This window comes from Chiloscyllium punctatum, chromosome 5 (genome assembly GCF_047496795.1).
Source record: "Chiloscyllium punctatum isolate Juve2018m chromosome 5, sChiPun1.3, whole genome shotgun sequence".
NCBI classification, from domain to species: Eukaryota; Metazoa; Chordata; class Chondrichthyes; order Orectolobiformes; family Hemiscylliidae; genus Chiloscyllium; species Chiloscyllium punctatum.
This window is the reverse complement of record NC_092743.1, coordinates 140,353,966-140,369,500: the sequence shown is the minus strand read 5'-3', so window position 1 is coordinate 140,369,500 and position 15,535 is coordinate 140,353,966. Positions and strand designations below refer to the sequence as shown.

General features: G+C 39.9%; 1 protein-coding gene across 4 annotated transcripts in view; it reads right to left on the bottom strand.

Annotated features, from left to right (window-relative positions):
• The window catches only part of pde7a (phosphodiesterase 7A), a 150,465-nt gene that overhangs the window by 32,669 nt on the left and 102,261 nt on the right, over nucleotides 1-15,535 (bottom strand). For all 4 annotated transcript variants that reach the window (XM_072571523.1, XM_072571524.1, XM_072571527.1 and 1 more), the window contains 2 exons: nucleotides 11,273-11,373; nucleotides 6,373-6,504 (listed from right to left, as the gene is read on the bottom strand). In XM_072571523.1, the coding sequence (XP_072427624.1) occupies nucleotides 6,373-6,504; nucleotides 11,273-11,373 (233 nt within the window). The remainder of the gene's footprint in view (nucleotides 1-6,372; nucleotides 6,505-11,272; nucleotides 11,374-15,535) is intronic.

Sequence of the window (15,535 nt, the reverse complement as noted above, 5' to 3'; positions counted from 1 at the left end):
ACTGCTAAATCAGGTATATCCTAATTAGAACCAGATTAAAGCTCATTTCAGCAGCATCTCATGAAAGAGATTGATTATTCACTTACAGTGAATAGTTATGAGCAGTTTTGTGCCCATCAAGTGCTGTGTTGAGACAAACCAAATTAATTACACAACACATAGTTTAAAGGTTCTGATTCTAACGCATGAGCTAGATCTGAGCCCAAAGAAAGGCATGATTAATATATTGTGTAATCTAATCCTTCATGATTGGTAAATTGATAATCCTGCTTTAACCTATTTGAATAGGTGGAGAAATCTGCCTGTTGTAAAACAGCAAATGTATTTTGCAAAGTAAAAAGGAACAGATAAAGCTGTTCTATTGTTTATTTATTGCCATTTTATATGCTACTATCTTCTGGCATTTCATCATCAGAGACACTGTTACCAAACAAACCATGCAGCTAGGCATAAAGGAGATGACTGAAATGATCATGCAAGCTCACCTCATTGAAAATTCTATGGTACTCCCAAGATAGTATAAGTACCCCAAGAAGATTGGGCCAGATGTTTGGCATCAGTAACCGTAAAAACTGTGCATGGAAAACTAACATTTTTAATCAGCAGGACCATGGCAGAGTGAATCACTTCAACCTTTTCAAGATGAAATTAATAATAAATGGTGAGATAAAGACCACCAGGGAAGCTGTTTTCCCTAACAAGGATTTCCATTATATATTCACAATGAAAAGCCACAGGCTCTTCTATTAAATCAACATCTTGATTGCAAATGCATTAAACCCACAACAAAATGACATTATGTGGTCTTAGAAGAAAGAGTAGTAAGTAGAACTGAGAATCAACAGTACCAAAACTTGAATGACAGATGCTTTAAATCATGAGTTGTGGACTGATCCTGTGTACATGATTGCCGCATCTTCCAACATATGAAAGATGATGGGATAACTTTCCTGTTTTTCCTCATCTCAGCTATATGCATGTACGTTTCACAAGATAAAACACTGTCTCGAGTTACATGAAGTAGACTCTCGGATAAGTTTAAACCAGAGAGAAAGATTGCATTTTTGAATTTGTGAATAAATATCAATATGATAAAATATATTCTTGCCACAAACACAGACAGAGGGATCATTGGCAGATCTCTTGGAGTCAAAGATGACGTTTGACAGGCTATGAAGTCCTCATAATGAAAGTGTGTGTTTTTGGTTTACAGGTTTTCCTGCAATGAAGACATGCTGGGAAAATGGAATTCATAAACCCAGATTAGCTACCTTCTCCCTTCTCCAATGCCATTGTTTCACCTCGTAGTCAGGGTCACTCAATCTTGAAGTGGCTTGCACCTTAACCGACTGGGAGGTCCTAACCCAAGCGAGTCAGCAGCTTTCTCCACAGTGGTGTCAACAACTCGATGCTTTAGAGAAACCCGGGAGTATTTCTTCTTACTTTTACTTTAAGCCACGCTTTGAAACATTGGCCAGCAAAAAGCTGGGACAGAAGTTGCCAAGGGAGATGGAGTTTGGATGACACCAGTCAGTCCATTGGAGGCAGTTCCCCACGAGCAGGGCTTCAATATTGGTAGACATAGTTTCATGAAGAATGTTCAGGTTATTCCTGATCTGATGCACAGGTTTCAATGTAAGCTTCACTGGAAGAAGTTCTCAAGGATAATAACGTGATGGTGGATGACAGTTTTTGGACTATTTTGCTACAGTGGGGGAAGAGTAGTGAACACCACAGTCTATAGACTGGGACCTTTGTTGACTTCCAACAATTCCTGTTGTCAGAGACACATTGCAGTAGCTTGAAGGCAGCAGCACTGGTACAGTCAACTCAGCGCAAAACTTCTTTTTTGATTTCCATCTTTGGAAGAGCTGGCTGCTGAGATACAGGATTTGCTGCACATTCTTCCGAGCCACCCTGTCTCCAACAATGATACAGAGATGGTCAAGTGGCCCAGGAAAAGTTAGTGGAGAACCTGCATCTTGGCGATGTTTAAGATCAGACCAAGCATCATATATGAATAAAAAAAAATGGATTCTACAGACGAAGCACGCGTTCAGGTTATTAGCAAGATTGCAAGCAAGAAATTATGCTCAAATTTCAGACCTTTAAAGATATTCAAAATGCAGGGTCTGGTTGGGTTCTCTCTCTTGTGGTTCTTTGCAAAATGATAGAAGCTGGAAGTGTTTGAGTTTGCATATGAGATTATGGACAAGTTTCTGTGGAGATGAAAAGTAATTATTCCTCTCGCTGCTTGAATGCTGGTCATTTGGCAAGGTTCTGTTCTTTTATCTGCAGGACTGAGCCCCCAAATTCACTGGTTTCTACCTGTTCTCTGCTAATAAAATTTATAATCTGTCGCCAGTTTGGATCACATGATCAATATGACTATGTCCATCCAGAACAATTTAAAATTCAAAGCTATTGTTAAACAATGGAAGCAGCATGGTGGTACTTCACACCTAATTATGGTTTGCTGGCTTTCAGACACAGTGGCTCTGCAAGGCCATGATTTGGATCACTATTCAAGGTAGCATGCCACATAAGGTTGATCAATCAGAATCTTAATGGCAACATGAGGTGGTCTGTAGAGGCATTTAAAAAGTGTTCCGGCCCTTTGCAACCATTTTTGCAGTTTTTTTCAATGTCCAGCTTTAAGAAAAAGGCACTTTCTGAAAATTCCATACTCAATACAGTCTATGTTTAAAGTTACCAATAGTTTTTCTGAGCATGACACACTGTGTTCTAAGATGATCTACGTGAGAGACAGTGGCATTGTGGCATTGTCACTGGACTAGTAATCCAGAATCCTAAGCTAATTTTATGGGGACATGGGTTTGAATCCCCTATGGAAGATGGTGAGATCGGCAATCAATAAAAATCTGGAATTAAAGGTTAGTCTGATGGTAACCATGTAACCAATCGGGTTCACTATTTTCCTTTAGGGAAGGAAATCTGCTGACCTTACCTGGAAATGGCCTCCATGTGACTCCAATCTCACAGCAATGTGGTTGACTTTTAAATGCCCTCTCTGACATGGCCTAGCAAGCCACTCAATTGTATCAAAACCGCTACGAAGTCTAAAGAAAGGAACGAAACCGAATGGATTTAGAAACCGGAAAGGACAGTGGCAAATCCGGCTTATTGACCCTGCAAAGTCCTCCTCACTAACATCTGGAGCTTGTGTTAAAATTGGGAGAACTGTCGCACAGATTGGTCAGGTCTGATTTAGTCATATTCTCAGGCAGGACAACACCACCAAATATAGCAGCTCAGTTCAGTGGTATACAACTGGGAGGGAACTGACTTAGAGTCTCACAGTATTAAATCAAAACTGGGTAGCAAGTACACAGATGTACTCTAAATGGGGACCTGAATGTCCAACACTAAGATTGGCTCAGTGGCACTAGATTGACCAAGCTGATAGAATCCTAAAGCTGCTGAACTAATCTAGTACGTATATGTGTCCACATAAGACAGGACTGGTTGGAATGACCACAAACTAAATCTCACCTTCACAATGAGGCTACTCTTCATCATGTCATATGGTACTATCATGCTAAATGGAACAGACCTCAAACAGATATAGTAATTCAAAACGCAGCAAAAGGCACATGGGACATCAGCAGAATTGTACTCAACTACAATTTATAAGCCTTTCACCCAGTATACTCCCAAATCTACCATAACCAAAGTAAGGAGATCAACCCTAGTTCAATGAAGAGTGTAGGAAGACATGCCACGATCATGACCAGGCACAGCTAAGAAGGAGATGTCAACTTGATGAAGCAACAATGCAAGACTACTTGCATGCCAAATAGCAGAAGCAAAACATATTAGGCAAAGCTAAATGACCCTATAACCAATTAATCAGGATCGAAGTTCTGCAAACCTGCCAAATTCAGTTGCAGATGGACAATTGAACTAACAGGAGGAGGCTGGTCTAAAATCTTCCCCAACTTCAATGGTGGAGGAGCTTAGCCTAGCACATGTGCAAAAATCCAGGTTAATATAGATGTATCCACCTTCAGCCGGAACTGCAAAATGATGATCCATCTCAGCCTCCTCCAGAGGTCCCCAGGTTAGTCTTCAACCAACTCAAATCATTCCATTTGAAATCAAGAAATGGCTGAAAATATTGGGTAATGCAAAGACAAATGAACTCTGATAACAATGTACTAATTGTGTTGAAGATGTGTGCCCCAGAACTGTGCCCCTAACCAAGCTGTTCTTGTACAGCTACAATTTGGAAATGGGCCAGGTATAAAATAGGACAAATTCAAGCTGGCAAACTACCACCATATCAGCCTGCTGTCCAACATTAGCAAAATGGCAGCATCTAACAGAGTGTGGCAATGAGGAACCCGACTAAAAATGGAGCCAACGTTGATTTGGGGGTAAAAGCTCTCCACTTATCTAGGTCACACCTGACACAAAGGAAAATGCTTGTAGTTGTTGGAAGTCATTCATCTCAGCTCCAGGAAATTGTTGCAGGAGTTCCTCAGGACAGTGTCCTGGTGCCAATGACCTTTAGCTGCTTCAATGACTTGTCCTCTCCTGTGATTAATTCTCCTCACATAGATCACAAAAGGACTCAGGTTTGCAAGTTAACTTTATGTTGTTCAAACAAACAAACAATCTCATTCATAGACTGGCTAAGTAGAATTCTGTCTGTTAATCTGACACAACTCTATCTGACTGTCGAATACAGAAAATCATCAATGTTTTAATGTGTATATTGTTGCACAAGAATGAAATGTACACAAATAGACAACTTCGATCCCAAGTCTTTCAGTTATCCGGTCAACAGGAATCTGTTTATAATCTCTAGTTTGCTCTCAAGGCTGATACAGGACTTAGGATGTACAAGATTCCTCTCCAGGTTATTTCTAATGTAATTTTCATGGTGTTCATAACTCGTGCCTTAGAGTATTAATTTGTCAGATGTCATATTACTACTGTTGGAATCTCTTTTCATAAAATCTTATTTAATTCCTACAACACCTCCATCTAAAGTCAGAAGTGGGGGGTTTGCTGGTGGTTGGACAATATTTGTGACTCTTGATAGTCCATGTCCAAATCAGTAAGACCTGGACAATGGTTAGGCTGAGGTTGATTAGTGTCAAGTGACATTCGCACCACACAATAGCCAGGCAAGACCATCTCGAAGGAGAGAACCTAACCATCACCCATTATATTCAATGGCACTCCTGTTGGTGACTCATCCATTATCAATATGCTGCGGGTTACTATTGACCAGAAACTGAACTGGACCAGCCATTTTACCATTGTACCTATAAGGGCAGGTCAGAAGCTAGAACTCTATGGTGAGTAACTCACCTGGTGTCTCCCCAATGCCTGCCCATCACTTACAAGCCAGAATACTCTCCACTTTCCTGGATGAATACAACTCCAACAAGACCCCAGAAGCTTGACACCCTCCAGCACAAAGTAGTCTACTTAATTAGCACCCCATCCACCACCTTCAAAAATTACTGTCTTAACCAAGAGATACAGTGGCAGCAGAAAGGTGAGTGTAGAAACTCAGACTCCTTACACAAAACATTGCAAATCAATGACCTCCACCACCTAGAAGGCCTGATGTGGAGGTGCCAGTGTTGGACTAAGGTGGACAGAAGTCACATGACCCCAGTCTATACTGCAACAGGTTTATTTGAAGTCTCACATGCTTTTGGAGCGCTGCTCCTTCGTCCAGTCACACCAAAAGCACGTGAGACCTCAAATAAACCTTTGGACTATAACCTGGTGTCATGTGACTTCTGACTTTGACCACCTGGAAGGGTAAGGGCAGCAGATACATGGGAGCACCATCACCTCCCAGCCCCTCTCCAAGCCACACATCATCTTGACTTGAAACTGTATCATTGACCTCCCAATGGTGTTGGGTAAAAATCCTTCTCAACAGCATTGTGGGTGTCCTGACATCCAAAGGACTACAGTAGCTCAGGAAGGCAGTTTACCATCATCTTTTCCAGGATTATCAGGGATGCCAATGAACAGAATGCCCTCATTCCAGGAACAAAATTTTTAAAATGCAACAGGCCATAAGGCATTGACGTGTTAAGGCACTGCATGAATTCTTTAGAATGTGACAGCTAACAGAATAAATGCAACTTCTTAAAAATGACATAAAAGCCACAAACATCTCTACAAAAAACAATTGCATTTAAAACTCAGAATTAAAAGCAATTTCAGCTCTTAAACAATAAACAAAGAATTTAATTTAGTTATAAAACTTACTTGACTAATTCATGTTTTTTTAACTCAGCAGAATTAATTCAATTTGTAAACTTTCTTCCTTTAATAATAAATCAATGATGTCCTTAATGCATTTCAAATCTGATCACTTACCTTATATAAACTTGCTAGGTAATGATTAGTTTTAATGAGGAAAGGTTGGTTAACACCAGGATGATCCATATCATGTGTCATAGCTGCCAGCAAACCCAGCAGAACATCCCATGGAGAAAAAGAGGTGGCAAGCTTCAAGGAAAAAAGGAGGGTATCACACATTTCAACAAAAATGACTTAAACTGCACATTCCAAATTGTTTTTCTTTTGATAAATACTAAGCATAACCCACTGCTTATTATTATAACAGACTGGAACTCACAAACAGTGTGAACATCAGTGTTCACCAACTTTTCCGTTAATGTCTGGCAGAATCAACTTATCAGTCAGATTTACCAGACACCTCCATAAATTTTACTAAACCAGTACCACATCGCAGATTTTCAATTAAGATATATGAAGGGTGCAAAGTCACTATAATTTCTGACTAAACAGATCATAAGTCAGGGCTGTTAAATTCAGGGGTAGGTGAAGTTTTGACAGCTTTGAGTGATAGGGAGAGGCTAGATAGGCTGGCATTTTTTTTCCCCTGGAGCATAGGAGACTGAGCAGTGGCCTTATAGAGATTTAGAAAATCATGAAGGGCATGGATAAGATTAGATTCATATAGTGTGGAAACAGGCCCTTCGGCCCAACCAGTCCACACAAACCCTTCGAAAAGTAACCCACCCAGACCCATTCCCCTCTGACTAATGCACCTAATACTATGGGCGATTTAGCATGGCCAATTCACCTGACCTACACATCTTTGGACTGTGGGAGGAAACCAGAGCACCCGGAGGAAACCCTAGCAGACATGGGGAGAATGCGCAAACTCCACACAAACAGTTGCCCAAGGCTGGAATTGAACCTGGGACCCTGGTGGGTGAATAGTCAATCTTTTTTTCCCCCAGGATAAGGGAGTCATAAACTGAAGGGCATTTGAGAGGGGCCAAATTTAAAATGGACCTGAAGGGCTACTTTTTTCATAGAGGGTGGTGCATATATGGAATGAGTTACCAGAGGAAGTTGGAGAGGTAGGAATAATTGCAACATACAAACAGGTACATAGAGTGGAAAGGTTTAGTGGGTTATGGACAAAAAAAAACAGGCAAATAGGGCTAGTTCATTTAAGAAACCTGGTTGACAGGAGTTGGACCAAATGGTTTATTTCTGTGCTATATGACTTTACGGATCCTGAAAGCTTAGTTTGTATGTACTCTCATTCCCTCAATATAAATACTGGCAATTTTTAAATTTAAAAAAATCTCTTGGCTGTTAATCTCATGTTTCTCCCACATGATTTTTCTTTTTTTTAAGAATCACAATTAGAGCGTTTAAGGCAGTTTAAAAGTATTAGCTTTTCAAAAACAACTCATGGCATGGTACAAAAAAAACCCTGCACATTCTGGAATCAAAGGTAGACCAGCAGGAGGCTGAAAGAACACAGCAAGCCAGGTAGCATCAGGTGGTGGAGGAGTCAACATTTTGAATGTAACCTTTCTTCAAGACTGGGCGTAGGTATAAAGGGAACTGCAGGCACCAGGGGACGGAGAAGGGAATAGGTAAACACAGGTAGAAAGTTTGTCCTGGTTGGTCAATGGGAGGAATGAATCTAGTTCATAGCTGGAAGGGAGTCGAGGGATGGGAAGGGAGATTAGATGCGATGGGCCAAATGCCTAATTTTTGCTATGTCTTATGGCCTCGTGTATGTGGATGGTTTCTTAACTGCCTTGCAAAAGTTGTGTTTCACTGCAGCTGCCTGCGAAATTTAGGTACTGTGACAATGCCATTAGAGAGAGAGAGTTCCAGGATTTTGACCTGGCAATGATAAATGGAAAGCAACAGTTTCTAAGTCCAGATGTGTGTGCCTTGGAGGGGAACCTGCAGGTTGATGTTGCCCCATGCACTTAATTCCTTTGTTCTTTTGGGTAGATGTCATAGAGTTGGGTGATGATATGGAGGAAGCTTTGCAAAGCTACTTCTGTGCATCTGGTTTATGGAACATGCTTCAACCAATGGAGGGCAAATTTCAAGTGGTGAACAAGACATCAATTAAGCGGGTCTTCTTTTCTTGTACAGTGTTGCGCTTGTTGTGTATCATTAAAGCAACACACATCTAAGACACTGTTCTTTCACACTTATGACTTGTGCCTTTAAGTTAGTGTAAACACATTGGGAAGTCAGGATACAAGTTACTCACTGCAAAATACTCAACCTCTGTTGCATTCCATCAGCCACAGTATTGTTGCGGTTCCTCTATTTGGGTTACCATGAGCTGAAACCTCAATGATGTTGGTAGTGGGGAATTAGGTAATGACAGTAATAATAAAGAAAAGGTGGTGAGATTTTATCTTTTTAGAGATGGTCAGTGCGTGTGGCACAAATATTACTAGCCACTTTATCGACTCAAGCCCAAATATTATTTGGTCTTGAGGCGTGACCTATGCACCAGTTCAGCAGCCGAGGATTTGAGAATGAAACTGAACACTGCAATCATCAGAAAACATCCTCACTTCTAATCCATTGATGGAGGAAAATTTATTGATGAAGCTGAAGGTGGTTGGGTGTGGGACCTCCGCTGAGGAACTGGGCACTGACATGATGAGCTTCCAAAAACTACAAGCATTCTTCCCTTATGCTAGGTATGAGGGAGTATTTTCCTCTGGAATCCAGCTCTTTTATTGCTTTGATACAAACACGTACAATGAAATGTAGGATCAGATGGCCTTGGCAGAATCCAAACTGGCCAGGAAGTGACATGCTTTTGATCACCACATGTCCCTTTTAGCACAGTTGATGACACCTTTCATCGCTTTGTGATGACTGAAACAAGAATGATGGGCAATAATTGACCGGTTTATGTTTTTCCTTTTTTTTGGAAAGGAAATGGCGATGGTATACCTGGGCAATTTTCCACTTTGACATCTGGATGTCAGAGTTGTAAGCAAAATGGAACAAATTAACTAGAAGCATAGCTAACCTGGGGACACAGTTCTTCAACTGGAAAGTTGCAGCGACTATATTCTTTGCTAAACCCACAGTGAATTAATTACTTAAAAACTAATTTATGCAAGTGGGGAACACAGGGGAGGCTAATATCATCCACTCAATACTTCTGGTTGAATATAGTTTCCACATTGCCTTTTGCACTCAAATGCTGGCTTCCACCATACTAAGGTTAGACAAGTCTTGGCCTTCACTACAGCTGCTTAATTGTCCATAACATTTTATAATTGAATCTGTGAAGACTTTGATCTGATTCACAGGTTGCAGCATGATTTTGTTCTGACGATAGAATACTGCTTCCACTGATTTGAATGCATGCATTCCTTTTTGTAACTTCATCAGATTGGTACCTTAACTCTTTGATTTAGCCACTGTCCATCTGAGTGAAGATTCTTCAATCTGAATATTTGAGGAGACACTAATTGCTTACTCATATTTCCCACATAAAAAAACATTTTCAGTCTATCATAAGTTACAACTCAAAAGCGCATAGGTCATTATTTCTGAAGCTACAAAAATCTCTTCACCTCCATCTAATTTTTCACAATTTATGACTGTTTTGTTCTTACTTTAGCTTTGATTTATTTTATTTTTAACCATTAAAATCTTCCCAAATTCACATATCCATCAATCAAAAAGTATTATATCAACTAAATTCGTAGGAGGAGCTGGGTAACCATTCAATGATCATTAACTGCACACGATAGTTGCAATATCTACACCTTCACTTGAAATACATTTACTCTGTAGACCCAATACCTTCATCTCAGCTTTAGCTGCTTCACACTCACTGATGAAATCTGTTACTGTAGATGTAAACTATTAATAGATTAAAATTGGGTGTCACTCATTTTTGGAAGCAGCAATTTCAGCTAATCCTACAACTAAAGAAAATAAACTATTGCATGTAATAGGATAGACGAGAGATCCAGATCAATGTTCTGAGTTAAAATGAATAGATATTTTGGGTATGCACAGGATCTCCTTTTGGATTTCTTCTTAGCAGTCATTGATTTTAAAGAATGAACCTAGCAACAGTACCATTTCTCTCAACTCGCTCCTGTATGCCACCCCTCTTATATGACATTTAAGAAAGAATGTTTTCTCCAGATCCCTGACTTTAATCCAGGCAAGAAAAATGTGTTGCTGGAAAAGCGCAGCAGGTCAGGCAACATCCAAGGAGCAGGAGAATCAACATTTTGGGATCCTTCTTCAGGCTTATGCCCAAAATGTCAATTCTCCTGCTCCTTGGATGCTGCCTGACCTGCTGCGCTTTCCCAGCAACACATTTTTCAGCTCTGATCTCCAGCATCTGCAGTCCTCACTTTCTCCTAGTTAATTTAATCCAGGTATCCCCATCAAGTTTCAAAATCAGATACTGACACATAATAAATTCAAGTAGAGTTTTAAAATCAATTGTAGCAAAAAAGAGTCCAAAGTCAGGACAAGAAGTCAACTTGAGCACAGCACTGAAGGCATTGTGCAACAGCTAGGGTGTAACATGCTGCTCAAATGGAGAAAAAAAAATTTGAGGGCATTGTCCAACATAAAGAGATGATTTTGTAATATGCTTTACCGTGTTAATTCCTGTCTTTAAAAAAAGTCAGAAATTTTCATATGACTTTATCTTGATTATACACATGTCCCAAATTCATTGCAAGGCCTTTCAATGTAAAGTTATACTCTATTTTGCCCCATTCTTCTAAAGGTACTTAGTTATTTCCAAGACAATCGAAATTGCCTTTACTGTAGACAAAGGAGACAAATGTACAAACATTGTACAACATCTTTTATGAAGTTGAACACGAATTTTCAGAAAACGTGTTTATAAATTATATTTTTAATAATTAAATGGAAGTGGGTATCAAAATAAAATACATAAATTCTTTGAAGCTTATATGTTTATTTTTACCTTAGTTTCCTTTAGGAAACAATGCATGGCTTGAGTTACATCAGCAGCATGTACCGCATTGTGATAAGGGTTGTTACGGTGGTAATCCTCCTGGACCATTACTGCACAGAAAACAAAAGATTCACCTTTTTTCAAAAATCTCATCATTTACAATCATCAAAAATGAGAGTATTAAAGATATCCAAAGTACGTTAACAAATTTGAAGCTAATCAATTTTCATACTTGATAAATTCTTAGAATCATTCAGTACAGAAGTGGTCCTTTGGCCCATCAAGACAATACTGCCAAAGCTACACTGGTCCCAACTATCCAGTACCTGGCCCATCGCCTTGAATGTTATGACATTTCGAGAGCTCATACAAATACTTTTTAAAGGTTGGAAGGTTACTCAACGGACTACCCTCCCAGGTGCATACCAGATCTCCACCACCCTCTGGGTAAAAACAATTTTCCCTCAAGTATACCCTAAACCTTATGCCAATCACATTAAAATTATACCCCTTTGTAAGTGACCATTTGACTAAGGAGAACAGCTGTTTTGTGTTCACCTTATGCATGCCCAATAATAATCATCTACACATTACCCCATTCCTGACCTCCAGCTTCCAAATCTTAATTCACAAATTTGGACCTTTCTTTATCCTGTAACATTCTTTGGATTGGTAACTTGAGATTAATATACCTTTCCAATCTCCATTATGATTTGTCATTGATGATAAATATGGGACTATTAATCTTTAAAATCTCATCATTAATGAGAAAGTTTTGGACTCTGGGGCTTTACAATGGCCAACAAAGCCACCTCACCTGAAGTTCCAAACTCTCAAGAATATACAAAAGAATATCCAAATGGTGGGACTGGCTACCGCATCCAGAGGAAGCTATCAAAGGGATAATTACCTGAACATTAAAATTCATAACATGGAATGTTGGCCCACAATGGGATTTTCAAAAATCTCTAGGGACAAGACTTCTCAACTACACACATTGTCATAATCAAATCTGAAGGTTGAATAACTTGTTCAGAGTGCTGCATTTTAATAACAACCCATATGCACTTAACCATGCAATATTGCAACTGATAGACAACAGATAAGTCGCCTAGAGTTATTAAAGCTTAAGGGAGTTTAATTATTGAAACTTAAATTCTAGCCTCAATATACGACAAGCAGGAGTGCAACCTTCCCTTTCTATATCAAAGAATAACAGGAAAGCTCTGTGATAATGGATTATCAACTCTTGGTAAAAATAGATTGCCTCCATTGTGGGCCAACAATCAAATTTTTACATGTTGAAAACCACTTGCTCTGAGCAGCCATGATATAAACAATGCTTTCCATTACAGGAATGAGAGATTTTCAGATCCAGAGAGTGACATTCAATAACATCAAAAATACATCCTCTTTCTCTCTTTGGAAGTGATGCCCAAATGTATTTTAAAAATGGAAATGTATGAAACTATTGTTTCCAGAAGAACTGCCAACTCAGTACGGAGTTCCTTTGAAGGGTTGTGGATGTCTTTTTCTCAATACCATCACCCCATACAATCTGTGTGTATTGTGAAATGGAGGACATGTTTCTACCTTTTACAAAAGTTATATATCGTGTTTGTGCAAGTTTCAATAAACAAACTCCCTTAAACTTGAATAACTCTAGGCGACTTATCTGTTGTCTATCAGTTGCAATATTGCATGGTTAAGTGCATATGGGTTGTTATTAAAAAGCAGCACTCTGAACAAGTTATTCAACCTTCAGATTTGATTATGACAATTTGTTGTAGTTCAACAAGTAAAAATATTAAACATAAACTCCTCAGTGCCCATTAATGCAATGCACTATTACAAACCAAATTATCAGGACAAGATCGAACTTTAGTAAGGATGCTATGGTAGCAATGACAGCAAACTATTAACAATCACCACTGTTATAATAAACTGACAGCTTCTTTTGCACCTGTACAGGCACATTAAACAACAATCCAGGAACCACTCAGCAACTCTGTGCTTATCCCTATGCTGCATTGTTGAATTTACTGAAATTGTCAATTGATTACAAATGAATGGAATTGATAAGAACAGTAGTAGTACAAGGTTAATAATATTTTAAAATATTGCATTTTATCAAGTTAGGTTTTTAAACAATGTATTAAGTTCATAGTTTACATTTGCATATCCTCAATAAACCTGAAAAACTAATTTTATACTTGAGTGTCAGATTTCTCCCATTATGGATATTAAAAACCACATTTGCATAAATGCTTTAAGATGTTCACTCTATTTGAGCTTCCATCTTCATCCCATTTCACTCTTTATAAAATGACATAAAAGGTGAAGGAGAATAATTGTTTTTAACTTCCTGATGCACTTCCTATGAGACTGTTTCAATGGGACTGGATGCCAATCTTGCTCGGTGACGTCACAACTGCTGGACACCTTTTCCTGAGCACCAGATACAAATCAATGTTGGGAACAGGAAAATTCAAGCCACAGATATTGCCAAATTTTTGTGGATAGCTCTTTTCATGGCCAAGAGAATGTTGTCACTTTATTGCCCCAATTATGTGGTCAGCAACAACAGAAAGTAGTGGAGAAACGCAGCAGATTTGGCAGCATCTGTGGAAAGAGAAGCAGAGTTAACATTTGAGTTATAGAGTCATAGAGATGTACAACATGGAAACAGACCCTTCAGTCTAACCTGTCCACGCCGACCAGATATCCCAACCCAATCTAGTCCCACCTGCCAGCTCCCAGCCCACACCCCTCCAAACCCTTTCTATTCATATACCCTTCCAAATGGCTCTTTAATGTTGCAATTGTACCAGCCTCCACCACATTCTCTGGCAGCTTATTCCATACACTTATCACCCTCTGCATGAAGAAGCTGCCCCTTAGGTCTCTTTTATATCTTTCCCCTCTCACCCTAAACCTATGCCCTCTAGTTCTGGACTCCCAAATCCCAGGGAAAAGACTGTCTATTTATCCTATCCATGCCCCTCAAAATTTTGTAAACCCGACCCGTCAGCCTCGGACGCTCCAGGAAAAACAGCCCCAGCCTGTTCAGCCTCTCCCTGTAGCTCAAATCCTCAAACACTGGCAACATCCTTGTAAATCTTTTCTGAACCCTTTCAAGTTTCACAACATCTTTCCGATAAGAAGGAGACCAGAACTGCACGCAATATTCCAACAGCGGCCTAACCAATGTCCTGTACAGCTGCAACATGACCTCCCAACTCCTGTACTCAATACTCTGACCGATAAAGGAAAGCATACCAAAAACCGCCTTCACTATCCTATCTACCGTGACTCCACTTTCAAGGAGCTATGAACCTGCACTCCAAGGTCTCTTTGTTCAGCAACACTCCCTAGGGCCTTACCATTAAGTGTATAAGTCCTGCTAAGATTTGCTTTCCCAAAATGCAGCACCTCACATTTATTGGAATTAAACTCCATCTGCCACTTCTCAGCTCATTGGCCCATCTGGTCCAGATCCTGTTGTAATCTGAGGTAACCTTCTTCGTTGTCCACTACACCTCCAATTTTGGTGTCATCTGCAAACTTACTAACTGTACCTCTTATGCTCACATCCAAATCATTTATGTAAATGACAAAAAGTAGAGGGCCCAGCACCGATCCTTGTGGCACTCCACTGGTCACAGGCCTCCAGTCTGAAAAACAACCCTCCACCACCACCCTCTGTCTTCTACCTTTGAGCCAGCTCTGTATCCAAATGGCTAGTTCTCCCTGTATTCCATGAGATCTAACCTTGCTAATCAGTCTCCCAACGGGAACCTTGTCAAATGCCTTACTGAAGCCCATATAGATCACATCTACTGCTCTGACCTCATCAATCTTCTTTGTTACTTCTTCAAAAAACTCAATCAAGTTTGTGAGACATGATTTCCCATGCACAAAGCCATGTTGACTATCCCTAATCAGTCCTTGCCTTTCCCAATACATGTGCACCCTATCCCTCAGGATTCCCTCCAACAAATTGTCCACCACGGAGGTCAGGCTCACCGGTCTATAGTTCCCTGGCTTGTCTTTACCGCCCTTATTAAACTGTGGCACCACGTTAGCTAACCTCCAGTCTTCCAGTACCTCACCTGTGAGTATCGATGATACAAATATCTCAGCAAGAGGCCCAGAAATCACTTCTCTAGCTTCCCACAGAGTTCTCAGGTACACCTGATCAGGTCCTGGGGATTTATCCACCTTTAACCGTTTCAAGACATCCAGCACTTCCTCCTCTGTAATCTGGACATT